The sequence below is a fragment of the Spermophilus citellus genome (assembly GCF_964194105.1).
Source record: "Spermophilus citellus genome assembly, chromosome: 1".
In the NCBI taxonomy this organism is placed as follows: Eukaryota; Metazoa; Chordata; class Mammalia; order Rodentia; family Sciuridae; genus Spermophilus; species Spermophilus citellus.
This window is the reverse complement of record NC_138182.1, coordinates 269,165,586-269,187,503: the sequence shown is the minus strand read 5'-3', so window position 1 is coordinate 269,187,503 and position 21,918 is coordinate 269,165,586. Positions and strand designations below refer to the sequence as shown.

General features: G+C 35.6%; 1 protein-coding gene across 2 annotated transcripts in view; it reads right to left on the bottom strand.

Annotated features, from left to right (window-relative positions):
• Positions 1 to 21,918, bottom strand: part of WDR70 (WD repeat domain 70) — a 335,155-nt gene that overhangs the window by 256,792 nt on the left and 56,445 nt on the right. For both annotated transcript variants that reach the window (XM_081284615.1, XM_081284616.1), the window contains exon 7: positions 9,509 to 9,568. In XM_081284615.1, coding sequence (XP_081140741.1) covers positions 9,509 to 9,568 — 60 coding nt within the window. The remainder of the gene's footprint in view (positions 1 to 9,508; positions 9,569 to 21,918) is intronic.

The following is a 21,918-nucleotide window of genomic DNA, read 5'->3' as shown; positions in this document are numbered from 1 at the left end:
AGTGGTGGAATGTTATAGTTTAGATGTGGTGTCCCTGCAAAGTTCACGTGTAAGACAATGCAAGAAGGTTTGTAGGAGAAATTATTGGGCTTTGCATTAAACTAATCAGTGAAATAATCTCTGATGCAATTAACTGAGTGGTAACTGGAAGTAGGTGGTGCAGCTGGAGAAAGTGGTTTGTTGGAGATATGACTATGGGGTATATATTTTGTATCTGGTGAGTGGAGTTTCTCTCTCTGCTTCCTCACCAACAAGTGAGCTAATTCCCTCTGCCACACTTTTCTGCCATAAAAGTTGGCCTTACATTGAGCCCTGAGGACAGGAACCAACCTTCTATGGACTAAGGCTTCTAAAACTGTGAGCCCTCAAATATACATTTCTTCCTAAATTGTATGGTTAGATCTTTTAGTTGCAGCAGCAAAATAGCTAAATAAAACAGTGAGGAAGTGGGGAAAAAGATACATTGCTGGTGGAACTGCAAATTGGTGACCACTCTGGAAAGCATTATGGAGATTCCTCAAAAAACTTGGAATGGAACTACCATTTGACCCAGTTATCTCACTCCTCTATTTATACCCAAAGGACTTAAAATCAGCACACAATTGTAACAAGGCCACACTGATGTTCATAGTAGCTCAATTCACAATAGTGAAGCAATGGAACCAACCTAGGTACCCTTCAGCAGATGAATGGATACAGAAAATGTGGTACATATACACAATGGAATATTACTCAGCCATAAAGAAGAATGAAATAATGGCATCTGCCAGTAAATGGGTGGAACTGGAGACTGTCATGCTAAGTGAAATAAGCCAATTCCAAAAAACCAAAGGCCAAATGTTCTGTCTCATGTGTAGATGCTGGCTCACAATAGGTGGAGATGAGGGTAAGAGGGGAATGCAGGTTCACCAGACTGGACACACCTCTCCACCAAAATTTATCAATCATCCATGATCCAGGGGCCATCTTGAGACTGCAACACAATGGAGGCAAGGGAACCTGAAAGCCCTAATCCATGAGTTTGCAGCTAGGTCTGTGTGGGCTTGTCTGAGCCTAGCAATCCAACAGAAAGTCAGAAACTGTGAGCATTTCTCCCAAGGGAACACAGGTTAGAGAGGCTAGAGAGAGCTGGACTTTCTCCAGCTCTGTGAATCCTGAAGCTTTCGGGGACTGACAGGGCTGACTACAGTGGGTAGGAAGGTTGGAATGTCAAAGAAGGAGTTCAGAATATACAATGTAAAGGATGATGTAAGTAGTAAAATCAGAGATAAATTTCAGAAGGTATAAGATCACTTCAATAAAGAGAGATTCTGAAAAGAAATCAAGCAGAAATCCTATAAATAAAGGAATCAATAAACCTAATTAAAAATTCAATGGAAAGCATCACCAACAGACTAGACCATTTGGAAGACAGAACCAGAGGCAATGAAGACAAAATACATAATACTGAAAATGAAGTTGACCATGCAGAGGTTGTAAGAAACCATGAACAGAACTTCCAAGAAATATGTGATAACACGACAAGACCAAATTTGAGGTTTATTACGATAGATGAAGGCACAGAGATACACAACAAAGGAAAGCACAATATTTTCAATGAAATAATATCAGAAAATTTCCCAGACCTAAAGAATGAAATGGAAAATTAAACACAAGAGGCTTACAAGACCCCAAATGTACAAAATTACAACAGACCCACACCAAAGTACATTATAATGAAAATGCCTAGCATACAGAATAAGGATAGAATTTTAAAGGCTGCGAGAGAAATATATCAGATTATGTATATGGAGAAAACAATTCAGATGGAAGCTGATTTCTTAACCCAGAAAGCTAGTAGGTCCTGGAATAACATATACCAAGCTCTGAAAGAAAATGGATGCCAACCAAGAATTTTATATCCATCAAAATTAGGCTTTACGTTTGAAGATGAAATAAGAACCTTCCGTGATAAACAAAAGTTAAAAGAATTCACAACTAGAAAGCCAGCACTAGAGAACATTCTCAATAAAATATTCCACGAGGATAAAGTGAAAAAGAAAAAGAGAAAACCAGCAAAGGGAGGAACTCACTAAAGGAATAGTCAAAGAGGGAACTAAGTCAAATTAGTACTTGCCTAGCATATGCAAGGTGCTGGGATCGATTCTCAGCACCACATAAAAATAAAAGTACTGTGTCTAACTACAACTAAAAACTTAAAAAAAAAAAACAGAAATAAACCAACATTATATCTCAAAGCATTAGAGAAAGAAGAACAACCCAACACTAAAAGCAAAAGACAGAAAATAATTAAAATCAGAGCCAAAATCAATGAAATTGAAACAAAAAAAAAATCAACAACAAAAAAAGTTGGCTCTTTGAAAAAATAAATAAAATTGACAAACCCTTAGCCATGCTAATGAAGAGAGAAAATTCAAATCACTAAAATTTGTGATGAAGAGGAAATATGACAGACACTACTGAAATACAGAAGATAATCAGAAACAATTTTGAAAATTTATACTAAAATAAAATAGAAAATCTTGAAGACATCAACAAATTTCTAAAGACACATGACCTACTCAAACTGAATCAGGAGGACATACATGATTTTAAAAGACCAATTTCAAACAATAAAATAGAAGATAATATTAAAGCCTACCAATCAGGCTGGGGTTGTGGCCCAGTGGAAGAGAGCTTGCCTAGCATGTGTGAGGTACTGGGTTCAATTCTCAGCACCGCATATCAATAAAGAAAATATAGGTCCACTGACAACTAAATAAATATTTTTTTAAAAAGCCTACCAATCAAGAAAACCCAAGGACCGACAGATTCTCAGCCAAGTTCTACAAGACCTTCAAATAAGAATTAACACCAACAGTCCTCAAATTATTCCATGAAATAGAAAAGGAGAGAACCATTCCAAATTCCTTCTATGAAGCTAGAATCATCCCCGATACTAAAACCAGACAAAGACATCAAGGAAAAAAAAAACTCAGACCAATATCTCTGATGAACATAGATGCAAAAATTCTCAAAATACTGCCAAACACATACAAAAACGTATTAAAAAGGACAGTGTACCACGAACAAGAGGGGTTCATCCCAGAGATGCAAGGTTGGTTCAACATATGGAAATCAAAAAAACATAATTCATCACATCAACAGACTTAAAGACAAGAATCATATATGATCATCTCAATAGATAAAAAACATTTGAGAAAATACAACACCACTTCATGTTCAAAACACTAGAAAAATTCAGGAGAATAAAAACATACCTCAACATCGCCTCTAAAAACTGGAACAAGGCATGGATGCCCTCTTTCACCACTTTTATTCAACATTGTCCTTGAAACTCTAGCCAGAGCAATTAGATGGAAGAAAGAAATTAAAAAGATACAAATAGAAAAAGAAGAACTCATACTATCACTATTTGCCATGACATGATTCTATATTTAGAAGATTCAAATAATTCCTTCAGAAAACTTTTAGAACCAATAAATGAATTCAGCAAAGCAGAATATAAAATCAATACCCATAAATCAAACTGTCCCTATACATCAGTGATAAATTCACTAAAATTAGGAAAACTAACCCATTCACAATAGCCTCAAAAAAAAAAATCCTTGGGAATCAATCTAACAAAAAAGGTGAAAGACCTCTACAATGAAAACTGCAGAAATAGTTTTAGTCAGCTTTTTCACTGCTGTGACTAAAAGGACCCAACCAGAACAACTGTAAGAGAGGGAAAAGTTTGGGGGCTCATGGTTTTAGAGGTCTTAGTCCATAGAAGGCCAGCTCCATTTTTCTAGGCTCAAAGTGAAGCAGAACATCGTGACAGAAGAGTGTGACTGAGGGAAGCAGCTCACATGATGATCAGAAAGTAGAGAGATTCCATGCTCCAGATACAAAATATATACTCCATAGTCACACCCCAATGAACCACTTCCTTCAGCCACACACCCCCTCACTCCCAGCTACCACCACTAATCCCATCAGGGACTAATTCACCGAGTAGATCGGTGTTATAATCCAAACGGTGTTATAATCCAATCATTTCTCCTCCAGATTTTGCATACTGGCTCCCACATGAACTTTTGGGGGAAACTACATCTAAAATATAACAACACTACAAAGAAATAGAAGACGATCTTAGAAGATGGAAAGATCTCCCATGCTCTTGGATAAGCAAAATTAATATTGTCAAAATGGCCATATTACCAAAAGCATTGTACAGATTTAATAAAATTCCTATTAAAATCTCAATGACATTCTTCATAGAACTAGAAAAATCAATAATGAAATTCATTTGGAAAAATAAGAGACCCAGAATAGCCAAAGCAATCCTTAGTAAGAAGACTGAAGCAGGAAGCATCACAATACCAGATGTTAAACTATACTACAGAACCATAGTAACAAAAATGGCATGGAATTGGCACAAAAACAGACATGTAGACCAATGGTACAGAACTGAAGACACAGAGACAAAACCATATAAATAGTTATCTCATACTAGACAAAGGCACCAGAAACATGCATTAGAGAAAAGAGCCTCTTCAACAAAAGGTGCTCGGAAAACTGGAAATCGATATGCAGCAAAATGAAATTAAGCCCCTATTTCTCACCCTGCACAAAACTCAAGTGGATCGAGGACGGAAACATTAAAACATAAACCCTGCACCTAATAGAAAAAAAAGTAGGTCCAAATCTCCAGCTTAGGAACTGAGCTCCTTAACAAGACCCCTAAAGAACAAGAAGTAAAATCAAGAATCAATAAATGGGATGGATTCAAACTAAAAAGTTTTTTCTCAGCAAAGGAAACAATCAAGAATGTGAAGAGAGCACCTGCAGAATGGGAGAAAATCTTTACCACATGCACCTCAGATAGAGCATTAATCTACATTAATCTAATTAACACCAAAAAAAACCAAATAACCCAATCAATAAAGGGGCTAAGGAACTGAACAGATACTTCTCAGAAGAAGAAATACAACTAACCAACAAATATATGAAAAAATGGTCAACATCTCTAGCAATTAGAGAAATGCAAATCAAAACTACTCCCAAGATTTCATCTCACTCCAGTCAGAATGGCAATTACCAAGAATATAAGCATCAATAAATGTTGATGAGAATGTAGGGGAAAATGTACACTCATACATTACTGGTGGGACTGAAAATTGGTGCATCCACTCTAGAAAGCAGTATGGAGATTCCTCAGAAAACTTGGAATGGAACCACCATTTGACCCAGTTATCCCACTCCCCGGTTTATACCCAAAGGACTTAAAATCATTATACTACAGTAATGCAGCTACATCAATGTTTATACCAGCTCAACTCACAATAGCTAAATTATGGAACCAGCTTAAGTGCCCTTCAACAGATGAATGGATAAATAAAATGTAGTATATATACACAACAGAGTATTATTCAGCCTTAAAGAAGAATGAAATTATGGCATTTTCCAGTAAATGAATGGAGCTGGAGATTATCAAAGCAAGTGAAATAAGCCAATCCCAAAGGACCAAAGGTCAAATGTCCTTTCTGATATATGGATGTTAATTCACAATAAGGTGGGGGAGGGGGACTAGAAAAGAATAGAGGTACTCTGGATTAAACAGAGTGGAGTGAAGGGAGGGGAGGGCATATGGGAGGAAGGAAGTGGAACTAAGCAGACTTTTTTACCCTAAGTACATATATGATTACATGACCAGTGTCATTCAACATCATATACAACCAGAAGATTGAGAAGTTATACTCCACTTATATATGATGTGTCAAAATGCATTCTACCATCATTTATAACTAATTAGAGCAATTTTTTTAAAGTAGGACAAATTTGAAGAACTTAAATTTCCCATTTCCAAATATACTTACTACACAGATACAGTAGTAAACTTCTAACATATGCTATGAAACAGAATAACTGTTATAGAGATATGACAAAATCAATGATGGTCTAACATGAGTAAATCAGACAACATTGGTCACTGATTTGAACAAACTGTAAAAAGATGTACAAGACAACTGGAGAAATAAAAACTTCAGTGGGATATTAGATGATATTAAAAAAATTGCCAGAAAAATTAGATGTAAAGATGTTATCATGTCAGACATTATGCACTCAGAAAGAGTGAGGGACAGCCCCATCTTATCTCTTAAGGATTTAGACTAATATATTTATAGATAAAATCATATGAAGTCTCATATTTGCTTTTTCTATTTTTTTATTTTCTAATTAGTTACACATGATAGCAGAATGCATTTTCTTTGGTTTTTTAGTTGTTGGTGGATCTTTATTTTATTTTCGTATATGTGGTCCTGAGACTCAAACCCAATGCCTCACACATGCTAGGCAAGAGCTCTATCACTGAGCCACCACTCTAGCCAAGCAGAATGCATTTTGATTCAAATAGAGCACAACTTTTTATTTCTCTGGTTGTACTTTATATCCATGTCGTATTTGCTTTTTTAAAAATATATATTTTTTAGTTATACATGGGCACAATATCTTTATTTTGTTTATCTATTTTTATGTGGTGCTGAGGATCGAACCCAGGGTCTTACACATGAGAGGCGAGCGCTGTACCGCTGAGCCACAACCCCAGCCCCATATTTCCTTTTAAACAACCCTACAAAGTGGAGTATAAGGGCACTAAAATACAATGTCTAAAGGAAACAAGATTGGCCTTATGAACATGTTATAATAACTGACATCTTTAAAAGGCAAGACCAAATAGAAGAGTAACTCTACAAATCAAAGAGTAACTCTCCTAATATCTGACATTTACAAGAAATGGAAATACATGCAAAGCAAAAGCAGAATTGCAAACAAATGATCCAACAGCATGATTAGACACTCCAACTGACTTTCAATGGATAAGATGCATTGGAGTTGTTTTTGTTTGTTTGGTTTGGGGTATCAGGGTTTGAGCCAGGGATGCTTAATCACTGAGCCATGTCCCCAGCCCTTTCTTTATTTTTATTTTTTTTTTCAGACAGGGTCTTGCTAAATTGCTGAAACTGGCCTTGAACTTGTGATCCTTCTGTCTCAGCTTCCTGGGCTGCTGGGATTATAGGCATGCGCCACCATGCCCGGCTCCAAAATTTTTTGAGATTTTAAAATCTATTGAGACCGTTTACAGTTTTAAAATCTATCAAGGACCCCAAAGAGTTTTTGTTTGTGTGAGCCAACATTTACATATATCAATATTTATGTATATCAATATATCACAATTAAGAGGCGGGGGTTGTAGCTCAATGGTATAGCACTTGCTTGGCATGTGTGAGGTCCTGGGTTCTAATCTCAGCAGCACATATAAATAAATAAAATAAAGGTCCATCAACAACTAAAAAAAAATCATTCTTTAAAATAAATATATATACCACAATTATTGCTTTGAGGTTAGTGTTATATTTCACAGAAGATACAAAATGCAACATGTAAAGCAGAAGCTGGATATTACATATCAGGCTGCTATAGCGGATCTTCTGGCCAGAAGCTCAGGTTTATGATGACAAGGCACCAACAGTATGCAGAGATTTAATTTAAATGATCATTTGACTAATGCTCTTTATTCTTTGCTCCTTTATGACAATTGGCATATAAACATTCTTGGAAGTCAGACAAACTAGCAAATTAGCCTCTTTTTTGGCTGCTATTTTGAACCCACAGTTTAACCTCTGTTCCTTCATGTTTCTTCTGTTTAAAGTAGATGATGGCATTTATCCTACTCACTTCATAGGATGTCAGAGACATTTAATGGGATAATACATGTCTGAGCTCTCTGCAGCCTGGTAGTTCTCTGCACCCGCTTGGTGATTTGGTTTTATGATACCACCAGCAAAGGAGGATCTTATACCTCCAATTTGTAAGAGCCTGGGCTGGAGTCCTCAGTTGGCCTTGTAGGACATGCCCTGGTCCCTGCAAAATAGGGACACAGCTTTGCTTTTAGTCTTCTTCTGTTTATACTGTTGTCAGCATGTTATTGAGATTTCAGAGTTGGCATCATCATTGCTACAGTGGGAAAGTAATTACCACAAGCTTATTCTACATGTTTATGGAAGAAATTACATTTACTAATTATGTGTATACCATAAGGAAGAGTATTTGTTAGGATTTTTTTCTTAAAGTAAATTAAATTTACTTTCCTGAGGAGCAATGTATGTGGTAATAATATGACATTTAAGTCACTATCCAAGGCTTCACTATCTTAATATGTCAACATGTTCATTAATGTTGTAAATTGACTTTCACATGAGAAACTATTAAGATTCTGCTGACCACCACCATACCTTTCCCGGGACCAACCTGCTTTAGGGCTCCATCCCAGGAATAATTACTACTTACTACTCCTTCCATTCTTAAACATCCTTATTTAGAAAATAAATTTTAAGGTCACCACAAAACAAATAAATAAATAAGCAAACAAACAAACCATAATTAAGACATTTAAAAGTATTTTCCATTTTGCTTTAAATAACAATGAATCTTTATATTTGACTTTTGTTTTTTACAGTACTGGTGATCAAAGCAAAGGCCTCTATGTGCTAGACAAGCATTCTACCACAGAGCCAATCCCATCCACCACCACCACCTCCCTTTTTTTTTTGAGACAGTCTCATTAAGTTACTCAGACTGGCTTCCAATTTTCAATCCTCCTGCCTCAACCTCCTAAGCAGCTGGAATTACAGATATGTACCATCCAGTTATATTTGACAAATATTTTTGATGAAAACAATACTTTAAAAAGGTTTTTTGAGAATAATGACACTTTTTTTACATTCCTGTAAATTTTATCATTTGTGTTATTTCTGAATCCATCACTATTGACTAAGATTTTCTCTCTCATTATAGGATGTATTTTCTTCTCTACTCACCAGATATCTACAAAAATGTAATTTCTTTGAAAAGGTAAAATAAGATAATTTTATTCTTTCATTTTATATGCATGTTTCACTCATCCAACTACACTTTTTAAAGATTTTGCAATATGATACACAATTTCAGTTTGTATCTCAAATATTCTGTATTATTCAACTTTAAATAACAAAAGTAAATACAATGATATAAAATATCTAAAATCTAATATAACCTTAGAGTAATAAAATGACTACTTACAGTTAATTCCTGACTTAATATTCATCTGAAAAAGTGAACAACTTATGCCTCCTACTGATACACAAATAAAGCTGAGGATAATAAGAAATTTTCTCACATCATTAAAAATAAAATTGTATTTAAATCTCTTTTCTTTCTTCCACTTGCGATGTTTCTATGTTTCTATGTCAAAAAACAAGAGGTTTTAAAAGCCAACAATAACACTGACAATTAGTGTGCCCACTTTAAATGAAAGGCACTGGCTATTTGGCTGAACATAAAAGAATCAATTTTTTATAATGTCTATAGCTTCTATGACATCAGTAGATTGTGTAATAAGCCTTAGGAAAAAGATATCCCATTAGTTCATTTTTCCATCAGAACCTTGTTATTATGAGAAACAAACCAAATTTTTTAAACTTACTGTTTTAGTGCCATGCTTCAGTGTTATCTCATGTGAGTCAGGAATCTTTTGGACAGGATTCTGAAACAGCAAAATTCCATGACATCAATAATAATGTACTTGGGGAGAACTACATATCATAGAAAATATATAATTTTTTTAAAATTATATTACTGGCTTTTTTAACACATAGCTTAAAAATAGCAAATGAGATTAATCAATTTATGTTATATGCATGTACAGATATGGCATAATGAATCCACTATTATGTATAATTTATAATGTACCAATAAAAATAAGTATTTTTAAACAGCAGAAAAAAGTATAAGGATATCTTTTTTCATCTGTCTCAGCTGATAATAAATTGATTTTAAAACTCTAAAAAAAAAAACCTAAGAAATTATTTAGGTCATACAAAATTATTTGTTAACATAACCTAAACATTTAACATGATCCAAAAATAAATGAATAGTTGCTGATAATATAATTCATAAGGGAGAAACTGGGAATTTGTTTTTGGAAATCAAGAAAAAGAGTAAGGACTGGGAATGCAGCTAAGAGGTAGAGCATTTACAAGCATGCACAAGGCTCTTCTGCTGTAGGGAAGAAGGAGGGAAGGAAAAGGAAGGGGGAACAATAGCAGCCAAATTATATTATTATATTGTGTGCATGTGTAAAAATATAACAACAAATTCCACTGTTATGTACAATTATAATGCACCAATTTAAAAATATGCTGGGAATCCCAGGTACTCAGACGCTTAAGGCAGTAAGATCACAAATTCCAGGCAATCTAGGCAAATTGGAGAGACCCTGTCTCACATGTGCAAAAGGCCCTGGGTTTAATCCACAGTACTAAAGAAAAAAAAAACTGGAGTAAAACAAAATGAATTTCCATGTTTTTTTCCTTTTCATTAAATGTACTTTAGAGTGAACAAACCTCAAAACTTTTGGGGGATGGTTTTGAAAATTCTATGTTACAAAAATCAAAGTGAATTTAACAGACATAAAGGAAAGAACAGACTGCCTTATCATTATTATTGCAATTAGAATTTTAAAATGATCTAACAATTATACTTGCTGGCAAATTTAAAAGAAGTGTTTTATATAAAACACTGTTCCCCTGGTAATGAATACTAAAATAAAATCACAACTTACATTAAAATCTGATTACACTTTACTAAAATATAATCCTTTATTTTCCTGTTTGCATTGCCTTGAGAAACTTACAAAGAGAGTAACTGAAGGAAATTAATAAATTAGGATACCACCATTTATTGTACTTTAATTTCAAAAATTACTTTTAAGCATACTATTACCTATATATAAAATAATCAGGGACTGGGGATGTGGCTCAAGCGGTAGCGCGCTCGCCTGGCATGCGTGCGGCCCGGGTTCGATCCTCAGCACCACATACCAACAAAGATGTTGTATCCGCCGAGAACTAAAAATAAATATTAAAAATTCTCTCTCTCTCTCTCTCTCTCCTCTCTCACTCTCTCTTTAAAAAAAAATAAATAAATAAATAAATAAAATAATCATTTCAGACTTCCTTAACAATAACCATATTTTGGATCTCAGTATCCAAAATATTAAAAATCCTCTTTATTTGTATTTGGGCATACCTCTATATGTTCTATATTTTATTTCTAAGAGACAAAAAAGTTTTCACAAGATAGGTATATATTTTTTAACTCTTAAAAGCTAAAAAGCAAAAAACCTTGTTCAGGAATGGTACAAATAAAAAACCAAGAGTTATTCACAAATTCACTGATTCAATAAGCATTTATTAGTGATTTATTTATTAAATTATTTATTTGTTAAAGTACAATTTATTGAAGTGCATTAGACAGTCTCTATTCATCCCCCTTCCCAAGAAGCCAATGTTCTAAGAGGCAAACAACAATGACTATTTCAATGCAAATAATACTATAACAGAGTCCAGAGTGAATAACTCAGGGACAATAAAGAGGGGAGCATAAATCAGACTAAAGAGGTCACTGTGATCATCTGAATAAGAGATTTCATTGTTTATTCAAGTCTCCACTTGCCCAAGAGCAAGATAATACACTAAAATTCTATGCCCATTATAAATTCATTGATTATTTTGCAATGTACTTAACTAAACATGTGGAGTCTAGCAGTTCCTTCTTTTGAATCTGCAACCTTTCCCCTGCTATGTCGCTTTTTCTTTTTTTTACAACCAAATAAAGTATTTCCAATATTAAAATAAAACAGGCCTCCCAGCCACATAGAAAGAGGGGGCAGAGAAAGCCTACTGCATATATATCTCAGCCTGGGTCGCATGCCTGGCCTGTGTAATGAATGGGGGAACATGGAGTTGCATAAAAACATGATAAATAAATAAAAAGCAAGCCCATTGATATAGCTCAGTGGTAAAATCCCCTGGGTTCAATCCTCAGTACCCAAAAACAAAAAGAAGAAAAACAAAGCAAACAAAGACTACTGATTTCCGCTACATTTACTGCCAAGTTACTATCTTTTCTTTTGTAATCAAGCTTTTCCAAACTATGATTTCAGTCAGTATCTCTGCTTTCCTTCACCCTTGACCTCTACCACTTTGGCATTTGACATTTTATTCCTGATGCCTAACATAGTTCTGGGCACATAAGAGACTATCAGTAAACATTTCTTGAATGAACAAACAAGTCACTAGGAATGCCCCTAGACACTTTCAGTACTTAGCCTACACACCTGACTTTTCATCAACATGGTAACTATTTAACTTTGTCCTCCATCTTGAAACTGTCCTTTCCTGGGATGAAGGCCTAGCCAAAAAATAAACAGAAAAGCCCAAATTCTAAAATATACCTCTGCCACTCAGTAACCATGTCATAATCTGAAGGAAGTTATGACTCTGTTTCCTCATTTGCACACTACAGGTGATAGAACCTGCCCCACAGGTTACTGTGAACTAAGCTGTTTAAAACTTCTCGTGTAGAGTTAGGCACATAGAAGGGTTCAATAAATGATAGCCACTCTTTGTTCGAAGACTTACCTTCTATCTCTCTGGTCATATCATCTTAGTCTTTTAATAGGCTTCTATTCTTCTTCACCTTGATAAGTCCTGTTCATTATTCAAGACTCAATGCAGATGTGACCTGCTCCTGGAAGCATTTCTCAACATTTCAAACTCTAGGTTAAATGGCCCTTCTATGTACTCCCAGGACAACCTTTCCCTATCCCAATCATAGCACTTACCATAACATATTATTTTCTATCTCCCTCCTTCCCATCACTCCCTAACCAAACTGAAAAGTGCAAACTTCTCAAAGACTATGTATATCTATCAACTCTGGATTACCAGTCCACAAAACAGTCAGTGTACAGCAGACATACACAAAAAGTTTTAGGAATAATTGGCTCACTTTGATTTGTTTAAATCACAATCACATTAGATTATAACTTAATTTACACTCAAACTTTAGACTGAAGACTACATCTATAAAGAAAATCAGGTGCTATCACTTTTGGTCAGCCAACTAAATGAGAGACAGAAGATAAATGCAAATTTCTAAAAAATGAAAAACTTTTAAGATCAAATTATTATATCCCAAACTAAAATTAGATTGAAAATTGCAATAGAGAAATAAAGGCAATTCTGTTTTAGTCAGTTTGCATCTAAAAGGTTTTTACAGTCCATTACTGCCACAAATTAGATTAGAAGGCAATTAGGAACCAGTAAGATATTGAACAGAAATAGAGAAACAGCTGGGGAACTTTCGGTTTATTTCAAGACAAAAGCATAACTACACAGTTTAATATATTGTGGAAAATGCTGAACATACCTATTTCAGAGATGTCAATATTCTAACACATTAAGGTCCCAAAGTCAACATCCATGTGAAGTGAATATTTTTTAATCAAAGAACAAAATTTATAGTTGTGTGTATATATATATATATATATATATATATATATATATATATATATTCCAACACAAATTTCAAAATAATTTAAAGTCAAATGAATTCTAGGCTAGCCCTATGTTCAATTATCTAAGACACTGCTCCCTTTATAGCTGACAATATTTCTAAGCAATGAGAACTCACATGTAAGTGCTAAGCATTCTTGCAAGAACCAAGAGAGCAGTTGAAATGTTTTCTTAGAGAACAATCTATTACACTCTGTATCTCATTTCATAACTAAATACTTTTTCATCATTTAGCAAATAGAAATAATGTCACAAAAAAAAGCTAGGATGAAAATTATTTCATTTAACTCAATGCAGAGTGTGCCTATATATAGACAATTTCTAACATTTAAAGAAAAACTTATAAGAACACAGAACTTAGTATTTACATTTTGAGTGAATAAAATGTTTAAGTAAATGTTGTTTACATTTAAAATCAAAGTTTTACTGGAAATCATGTAGGGTATAACTCATTAAAAAATACATATAATTGGTACAACTAAATCATCTAAAATAGTAGCAATCCATCTTTTGGTAGCATATCACTTGGTAGTGAGTGTTCTTTTTCCAGAACTTTTACTAATGACATTTTGAAATATAGCTTAATGTGAAATTTGCCATAACAGTAAAATATTTTCAACATTTTCCTGCCAAGGAACACCATAAACTACATGACTTAAATGAAGTAATTTATTAGAGAATTCATAACAAAAGCTACAATCTTAATGGAAATGGGGTAAAGTATCACTTTTTGTTTTGGTTTGATTCTAAATACCAACCAAAGGATTATTTCCAGACTCTTTGGTCTACCTGCATTAACAATAATAGTAAACATATCTGTAATAATATGAGTAATTCTATCTGATGATAGAATCTTCCTCTCTTTCTTTAGGTCAGGAAGTATGATTTACTCAGCTTTGGACAGAGAACTTTGTGAGGTGGAAAGGAAACAAGGAAAGGGAATGAAAAGATTAGCATTATTTAGTCTCCTATCTGCATAGGATTTGCAGCACAATTCAAGGTTCTTCCATTTATCAGATATGTTGTCTTACCTTGGTGGTGCTCACCAAGGAGAATTTGCTCTCCAAGGGACTTTCATCAAGGTCTGGGGACACTTTTAATGAGCACAATTGGAGAGGTGTCACAGATGTTAATAATCCAATATTGCACAAGACAGGCCCCACAACAAAGATTTATCTAGACTAAACCGTCAGCGGCACCAAAAAACAATGGTGATTTTAAGGTTTGGTTTTACACATCTTCATAACAGAAAAAAAAATGATACTAATATTGATAACATCCATGATTTTAACTTGGACCAAAAGAGAATATATACTTAAAATTGATTCACAATTATTAAGTCCACAGCAAAGGGTGGTAATACTTATTTATACCACCCCTTATCTCCAGCTTTGCACAATATTTGGCTCTAATTTGTAACTGAATTAAACCTCCCTTCTAAGCCTCAACCATTCTCACCCGGAACCTCCTTCCAGTAACCTGTAGTGACAGTTGTCCTCCTGCCCACAATTCCTTCCTAGCCTTCTGGACACACATAATCCTCACCAAGACCTGCCACCAACCATTGCTGTGATTGCAAGCAGTCCCATTAGTGGGACTGAAGCATATGCTTTCTAAAGGATTTTTCACCTATAAAATCATATGTATTTTTAGGCCTTAGGAAAAAGTAATTTATTTCTTTTTTGATTGATGAACAGATGTTATAGGGGTGGATTTCTCAATCTGTCTGGCTACACTATAATCTAAACACATTGAAACCTTACTAATTAAATTCTGAGCAATATTTCCAGGAACTCCTTTCTACTCCAGATTTGTTTATCCAATGATTAAGAAATGATTCTCCTTTCTTAATCCCTAATTTTCACATAGGAAAACACATACCACATAGGGAAAAACTGAAAATAATGTCAATTTGAGGGAATATTTAGCTGCTTAAAATAATATTGAAGAATGAGACTTCTGCTTTCTGGGAAGCAGAAGCAAATGAGACAGATGAATGTACCTTTTCCTATTCCTCTTACTATGGGCAGCTAAACTATGGATTATATTTATAATAAACATAAGACTCTAAAAAACAGAAGAAACCTCAGGACATGAGGAACACCCTTATTCTGAGTTCCTTCAGTTTGCTCTTGTCTCATGTATTCCAGATTTAAGGCTAAAAAAGACAAACACCCAAAATTGCCACTGGCACTGACGGAAGGAAAAGAAAAGAAATCCTAACAAAGGCCTACTCTCTGTAGCCAAAGGGCCACAAAACCGGTAGCCTAGCAAGACAGAACACTTTTAAACAATAAATGCCCTATTACAGTCAGTAGCGCAGAAAAAAAACTGAGACTTTACTCCCATCCATAACAGCTAAAACCTACAGCTCCTCTCCGAACCATGCCAGCAAAAGCAGAATGCAGAGCCTAGATTCTGCTTGGTGAGACCATAGCAAGGCACTCCCCACCATGATAATATCAGAGAAGGTTAAACAGAAGGCAAAGACTTGCATACTCATTGGCTGGTAATGAACCCCTCTCTGCTTTGTGGTCTCAGCACAAAATGTGGGGAACCTGGACTTCCACCCTAGCTAGTATGGGCACATCACACCCACTCCTACAAAAGTAGGCTAGTGGTCAATCAGGATTTTCAACATGACCCAATGGGTAAACAGCCACCAACATGAGTATGAGTAGAGACCCTGTGGGGAGTTAGAACTCCCATATCACCTGTAAACTGAGGAAACCCCCTGGAGTCTCAATGAAGGTCAAATGGGGACCTGGACTGATACCTTCATCTGACAGTAATAAGACCATCCCCAATCTACCCTCTTTGTCTGCCAAAGCAGTGTGAATGAAACCAGTTAAAACAGAAGGTTTACATAAGATACAGAGTAGCAAAATATATTAAAAAATTCTCCAGGTTTCAATTGAAAATTGTATATCAAACCAAGAACCAGAAAGATCTCAACTAAATAGAAAAAAAGGCAATTAAATGATGCCAACACTGAGACAACAGAAATGCCAGAATTATCTAATGAAGACTTTAAAGCAGCCATTAAAGAAAAAAAAAACCTTCAGTGAGCAATTATAAACATGTGAGTGAAAAGAAAAAAATATCTTCAGCAAAGAAATGGGAGATATAAAAAAAAAGTCAAATGCAAAGTTTAGACTTGAAAAATACAGTAAAAAATATATAAAGCTCAGTGAATGAGCTCAAAACAAATGGAAGAAAGAATTAGTAAACCAGCAATCAAAATGACAGAAATTATCAACCCGAACAATACAGAAAACAGGGGGAAAAAAAAAAGGCTCAGAACTCTGAAACTGTAACAAAAGATCTAATAACCTTCATGTCATCAAAGTTTCTGAGTCTCAGCCTGTAATCCAGCACTGCTGGAGGCTGAAGCAGGAGAGTCGGAGTTCAAAGCCAGCCTCAGCAACTTAGTGAAGCACTAAGCAACCAGTGAGATCCTGTCTCTAAATAAAATATAGAAAAGGGCTGGGGATGTAGCTCAGTGATTAGCACCCCTGGGTTCAATCCCCAGTACCAAAGAAGAGAAAAGAAGGCAGAACTAAAAAAAAAAAAAAATCACTCCAAGAAATATTGGCTGAAAAATTCTCAAATATGTGAAGATTTAAAAACTAAGTGAAAACCAAACAGGATGAATTTATCTTTGAATTTAAAGAAACCCATGCCACAACACATATTAGCTAAACTTCTAGAAATAAAGTAAAAACTTTGATGGCAGCCAAAGAAAATGACACTTTATCAATGGAGAAATAGTAATTTAAAATGATAACAAATTGCTCATAATGAAAGTGTGGAAACCAAAAGGAAGTGGCATAATGTTTTATTTTTTAAAGAGAGAGAGAGAGAGGAAAGAGAGAGAGAAAATTTTTTATTTTATTTTTCAGTTTTCGGTGGACACAACATCTTTATTTTATTTTTATGTGGTGCTGATGATCGAACACAGTGCCCCGCGCATGCCAGGTGAGCGCGTTACTGCTTGAGCCACATCCACAGCCCAGTGGCATAATATTTTGAAGTGCTAAAAGTGTCAACATAGTGTCAACATAGAACTCTATAACCAGTGAAAGTATCTTTCAAGATTATCAATGGAAGCGTAACTGATGTGATACAGCAATCTGTATACGGGGTAAAAATGGGAGTTCATAACCCACTTGAATCAAACTGTGAAATATGATATATTAAGAACTATGTAATGTTTTGAACAACCAACAATTAAAAAAAAAAAAGATTAAAGGAGAAATTTTAAAAAAAAAGAATTTGTCACCAGCAAACTTACCCAGAAAAAATGGTTAAGGGAAGTTTTCTATACAAAAGAAGAAAAGGGAGGGATGGAGGGAGGGAAGGAAGGAAGGAAGGAAGGGAGGGAGGGAGGCAAGGAGGGAGGGAGGGAGGAAAGAAGGAAGAAAGGAAGGAAGGAGAAATAACACAATATTCAAAAATATCAGGAAATACACTAGTTTTTCCTCCTTCTGCTTGGTGGCTGAAGCATAAAACTCTCTGATGTGCATGTATGCAGAGTAAATATTTAAGATATTTACATTATAAATGGGGGATGGTAAAGGGAAATAAGGTTTCTATATTTACTCAAACAAATAAAATGACACTAGTAGATGTGATAAATTGTGTATATACAAGGTAGTACTTAGAGCAAGCTCTAGAAAACTCAAATAAGAACTAAACTCAAAACGTTATACTCTCATATGGTCAAATGATTTTGACAAGGGTTCCAAGAACATTCAGTGGGGAAACAACAGTCTTTTCATAAATGGTGTTAGAAAAAAACTGGAAACTCAAATTCAAAAGAATAAAGCTGGACCCTTACCTTACAACATATAAAAAATGAACTCAAAATAGATTAAAGATATAAAACTCTAAAAATCTTTAAAACAGGGTTGGGGATATAGCTCAGTTGGTAGAGTGCTTGCCTCGCAGGCACAAAGCCCTGGGTTCAATCCTCAGCACCACACACACACACACACACACACACACACAATATATATATATATATATATATATATATATATATATATATATATATATATATATATATATATTTTTTTTTTTTTTTTTTTAATAAAACAGGGAAAAAGTTTCATGACATTTGATTTTACAATGGATTCCTGGATATGATACTAAAAGCATAGGCAAAAAAAAAAGACTTCAATAAAATCAAACACTTGTACATCAAAGGACACTATCAAAGGAGTGAAAAGGCAATTCAAAAGATGGAAAAATTAATTGCAAATTATATTTCTAATAACAGATGAGTATCTAAAATATACGAAGAACGACTCTCAACATGGCAGCCGGCAAGGAGGCAGCACTTTCAATGCCTCCGCAGTAACGGGATCAGAGAGACCCATTAATACACCTACATGCGAAACTTCTAGCAAAATTCTGGTGAAAGGAGACCTGCCGGGAATTAGTAAGTCTATTGGAGGGGTCAGTTTGTCCCAGAGGAGTGAATCTCCACAACGCGGAGCAGGGGCACAATCCCGCCGGCCACCGCTGAACTGCCGCTGCCCACGCGAAGCAGCGAACTATGAACGGCCGCTGCCTGCCTGGGCCCCGTGGGCCTAGCTCTGTGAACTGCCTCTGGCGGTTTGGCGCTGCAAACGACCACGCCCGCCCCCCCACCGGCTCGGCGCTGCAAACGAGGACCCCGCGCTCCTGTGAACAATTCCCGCCCACCATGCCCTGCAAAAGGACCCACCCACAAGGCAAACGGTCCCCGCCCACCCAGCTCTTCGAACAGCCCTGCCCGCACAGGGGAATCAGGAGTGGCGCCGGACCCACAGCGCGGATCTCCCGGCCACCGCTCCCACCAGTGCTGACAACTGAGGTCTCTTGCACCAGCTTCCAGGGGCGTGGCTACCAGAGGACAAACAAATTCACTGGGGGTTCTCAGCCCCAAGCTCTACAAACTTAGGGTCCGAGGGAATGGCAAACAGGGAGAGTGTGCCCAGTCGTTCATGAAAACAGGGCTCCTGGGAGCAGCAGACCTGGCGTGTAGCCAGTATTGTGGTGAGTGGCACCCGTGAGAGGGGCCTGGCTAGAGGAAAAGTGGGAAGTGACTAGACACAAGAGGAGGCCCTAGGCACTCAGGATTGGAGACCCGCCCAGTCCAGGAGGAAGAACTGCTGCACAGTGACAGGCTCGCGCCTACTGAGAAGAGAAGCTTAGCCCGGTGGGCACAGCTCCACTTACTGGAAGAATAGTGAATTGAACTCTTAAGACTGCATTTATTAAATTTTTTTTCTTGTTGTTGTTTTTAAAAAAAAATTTTTTTTAATTCATTTTATTTTATTTTATTTTTTAATTTTAATTCTAATTTTTATTATTACCATTTTTTTAAATTCTCTTTAATTTCCTATTTTTTTTTCTCTTTCTTCTTTTCTTCTGTCTTTTCATTTCTTTACAATTCTCTTATTCCCCCTTCCTTGAATTCTACCTGCTTACTTTCATTCTCTTTGGTGACTTATTCACTTCCCTGCTAACACCTTTCCTCCCAAGCATCAAATAAATTTATAGGAGTAAATAGTAACTCAGCAGTCAAACAGAACAAGAAGCAACATGAGCAGTATGAAAAAACAAGGAAGAAAAGGAGTACAAACAATGCAGGACAGCCTAAATATTCAGGAGGATATAGAGTCATCAGAAAAATGGTCATATAAAGAAGTCAAGGAATACCTTAGAAAGATGGAATGGAACCTTAAAGAGGATACGAGACAGCAAATTCAAGCAGCGAAAGAACACATTGAGAATGAATTACATAAACAGATAAAAGAAGAAGTTAAGCATCTTTATCAGGAGATAGAGATTATAAAAAAGAATCAAACAATAATCTTAGAAATGAAGGAAATTATAATCTCAAGTGAGAGTATCACTAATAGAGTGGAGCAAGTAGAAGCCAGAAAGTCAGATAATGAAGACAAAATATGTCATCTTGAAAAGAGTCTAGTCAATTCAGAAAGGCTGGTTAAAAATCACAAGAGAAACATCCAAGAGATATGTGATAACATAAAAAAACCAAATTTAAGAGTCATCGGGATAGAGGAAGGGATAGAGATTCAAGCCAAGGGAATGAGTAACCTACTAAATGAAATAATTACTGAAAACTTTCCAGAAATAAAAAAGGAAACAGATATACAAATTGTAGATGCATACAGGACACCGAGCATACAAAATCACAGTAGACCAACGCCAAGACACATTGTTATGAAGATATCCAATATACAGAACAAAGAGAAAATATTAAAAGCTACAAGAGAAAAGAGGCAGATTACATTCAGGGGTAAACCATAAGGCTAACAACGAATTTTTCATCACAGACGCTCAAAGCAAGAAGATCCTGGAACAACGTATTTCAAACACTGAAAGACAATGGATGCCAACCAAGAATTCTGTATCCAGCAAAATTAAGCTTCAGGTACAAAAAAAATTAAAAATCTTTCACGATAAACAAAAGCTAAAAGAATTTGCAGCCAGAAAACCAGCATTGCAAAACATCTTGAGCAAAACACTACACGAGGAAGAAATGAAAAACAATAACCAAAGCCAACAATGGGAAGTACCTCAGTAAAGACAGACGGAGGGGGGAAAGCTAATCATGGAGAAACAAACTAAATTTAAAAAAAAAAGAAAAAAAAGAGATAAATAATCAAACATGGCTGGAAGTACAAACCATATATCAATAGTAACTCTAAACGTTAATGGTTTAAACACTCCAATAAAGCGACATAGGCTGGTAACATGGATTAAAAAAACAAATCCAACAATATGCTGCCTCCAGGAGACACATCTGATTGGAAAAGACATACACAGGCTGAAGGTGAAAGGTTGGGAAAAAATATACCACGCACACAGTACTCGCAAGCAAGCAGGGGTGGCCATCCTCATATCGAATAAAATCGACTTCAAGACTAAGTTAATCCATAGGGATAAGGAAGAACATTATATACTGTTAAAAGGAACCATTCAACAACAAGATATAACAATTATCAATATTTATGCACCAAATAATGGTGCTGCGAAGTTCATAAAACAAATTCTCCTCAAGTTCAAGAATCAAATAGACCATAACACAATAATTATGGGTGACTTCAACACACCTCTCTCACCATTGGACAGATCCTCCAAACAAAATAAAGAAACTATAGAACTCAATATCACAATCAATAACCTAGACTTAACCGACATATATAGAATATATCAACCATCATCAAGTGGATATACTTTTTTCTCAGCAGCACATGGATCCTTCTCAAAAATAGACCATATAGTATACCATAGGGCAACCCTCAGTAAATATAAAGGGGTTGAGATAATACCATGCACTTTATCAGATCATAATGGAATGAAACTGGAAATCAATGATAAAAGAAGGAAGGAAAAATCCTACATCACATGGACAATGAATAATACGTTACTGAATGATCAATGGGTTACAGAAGACATA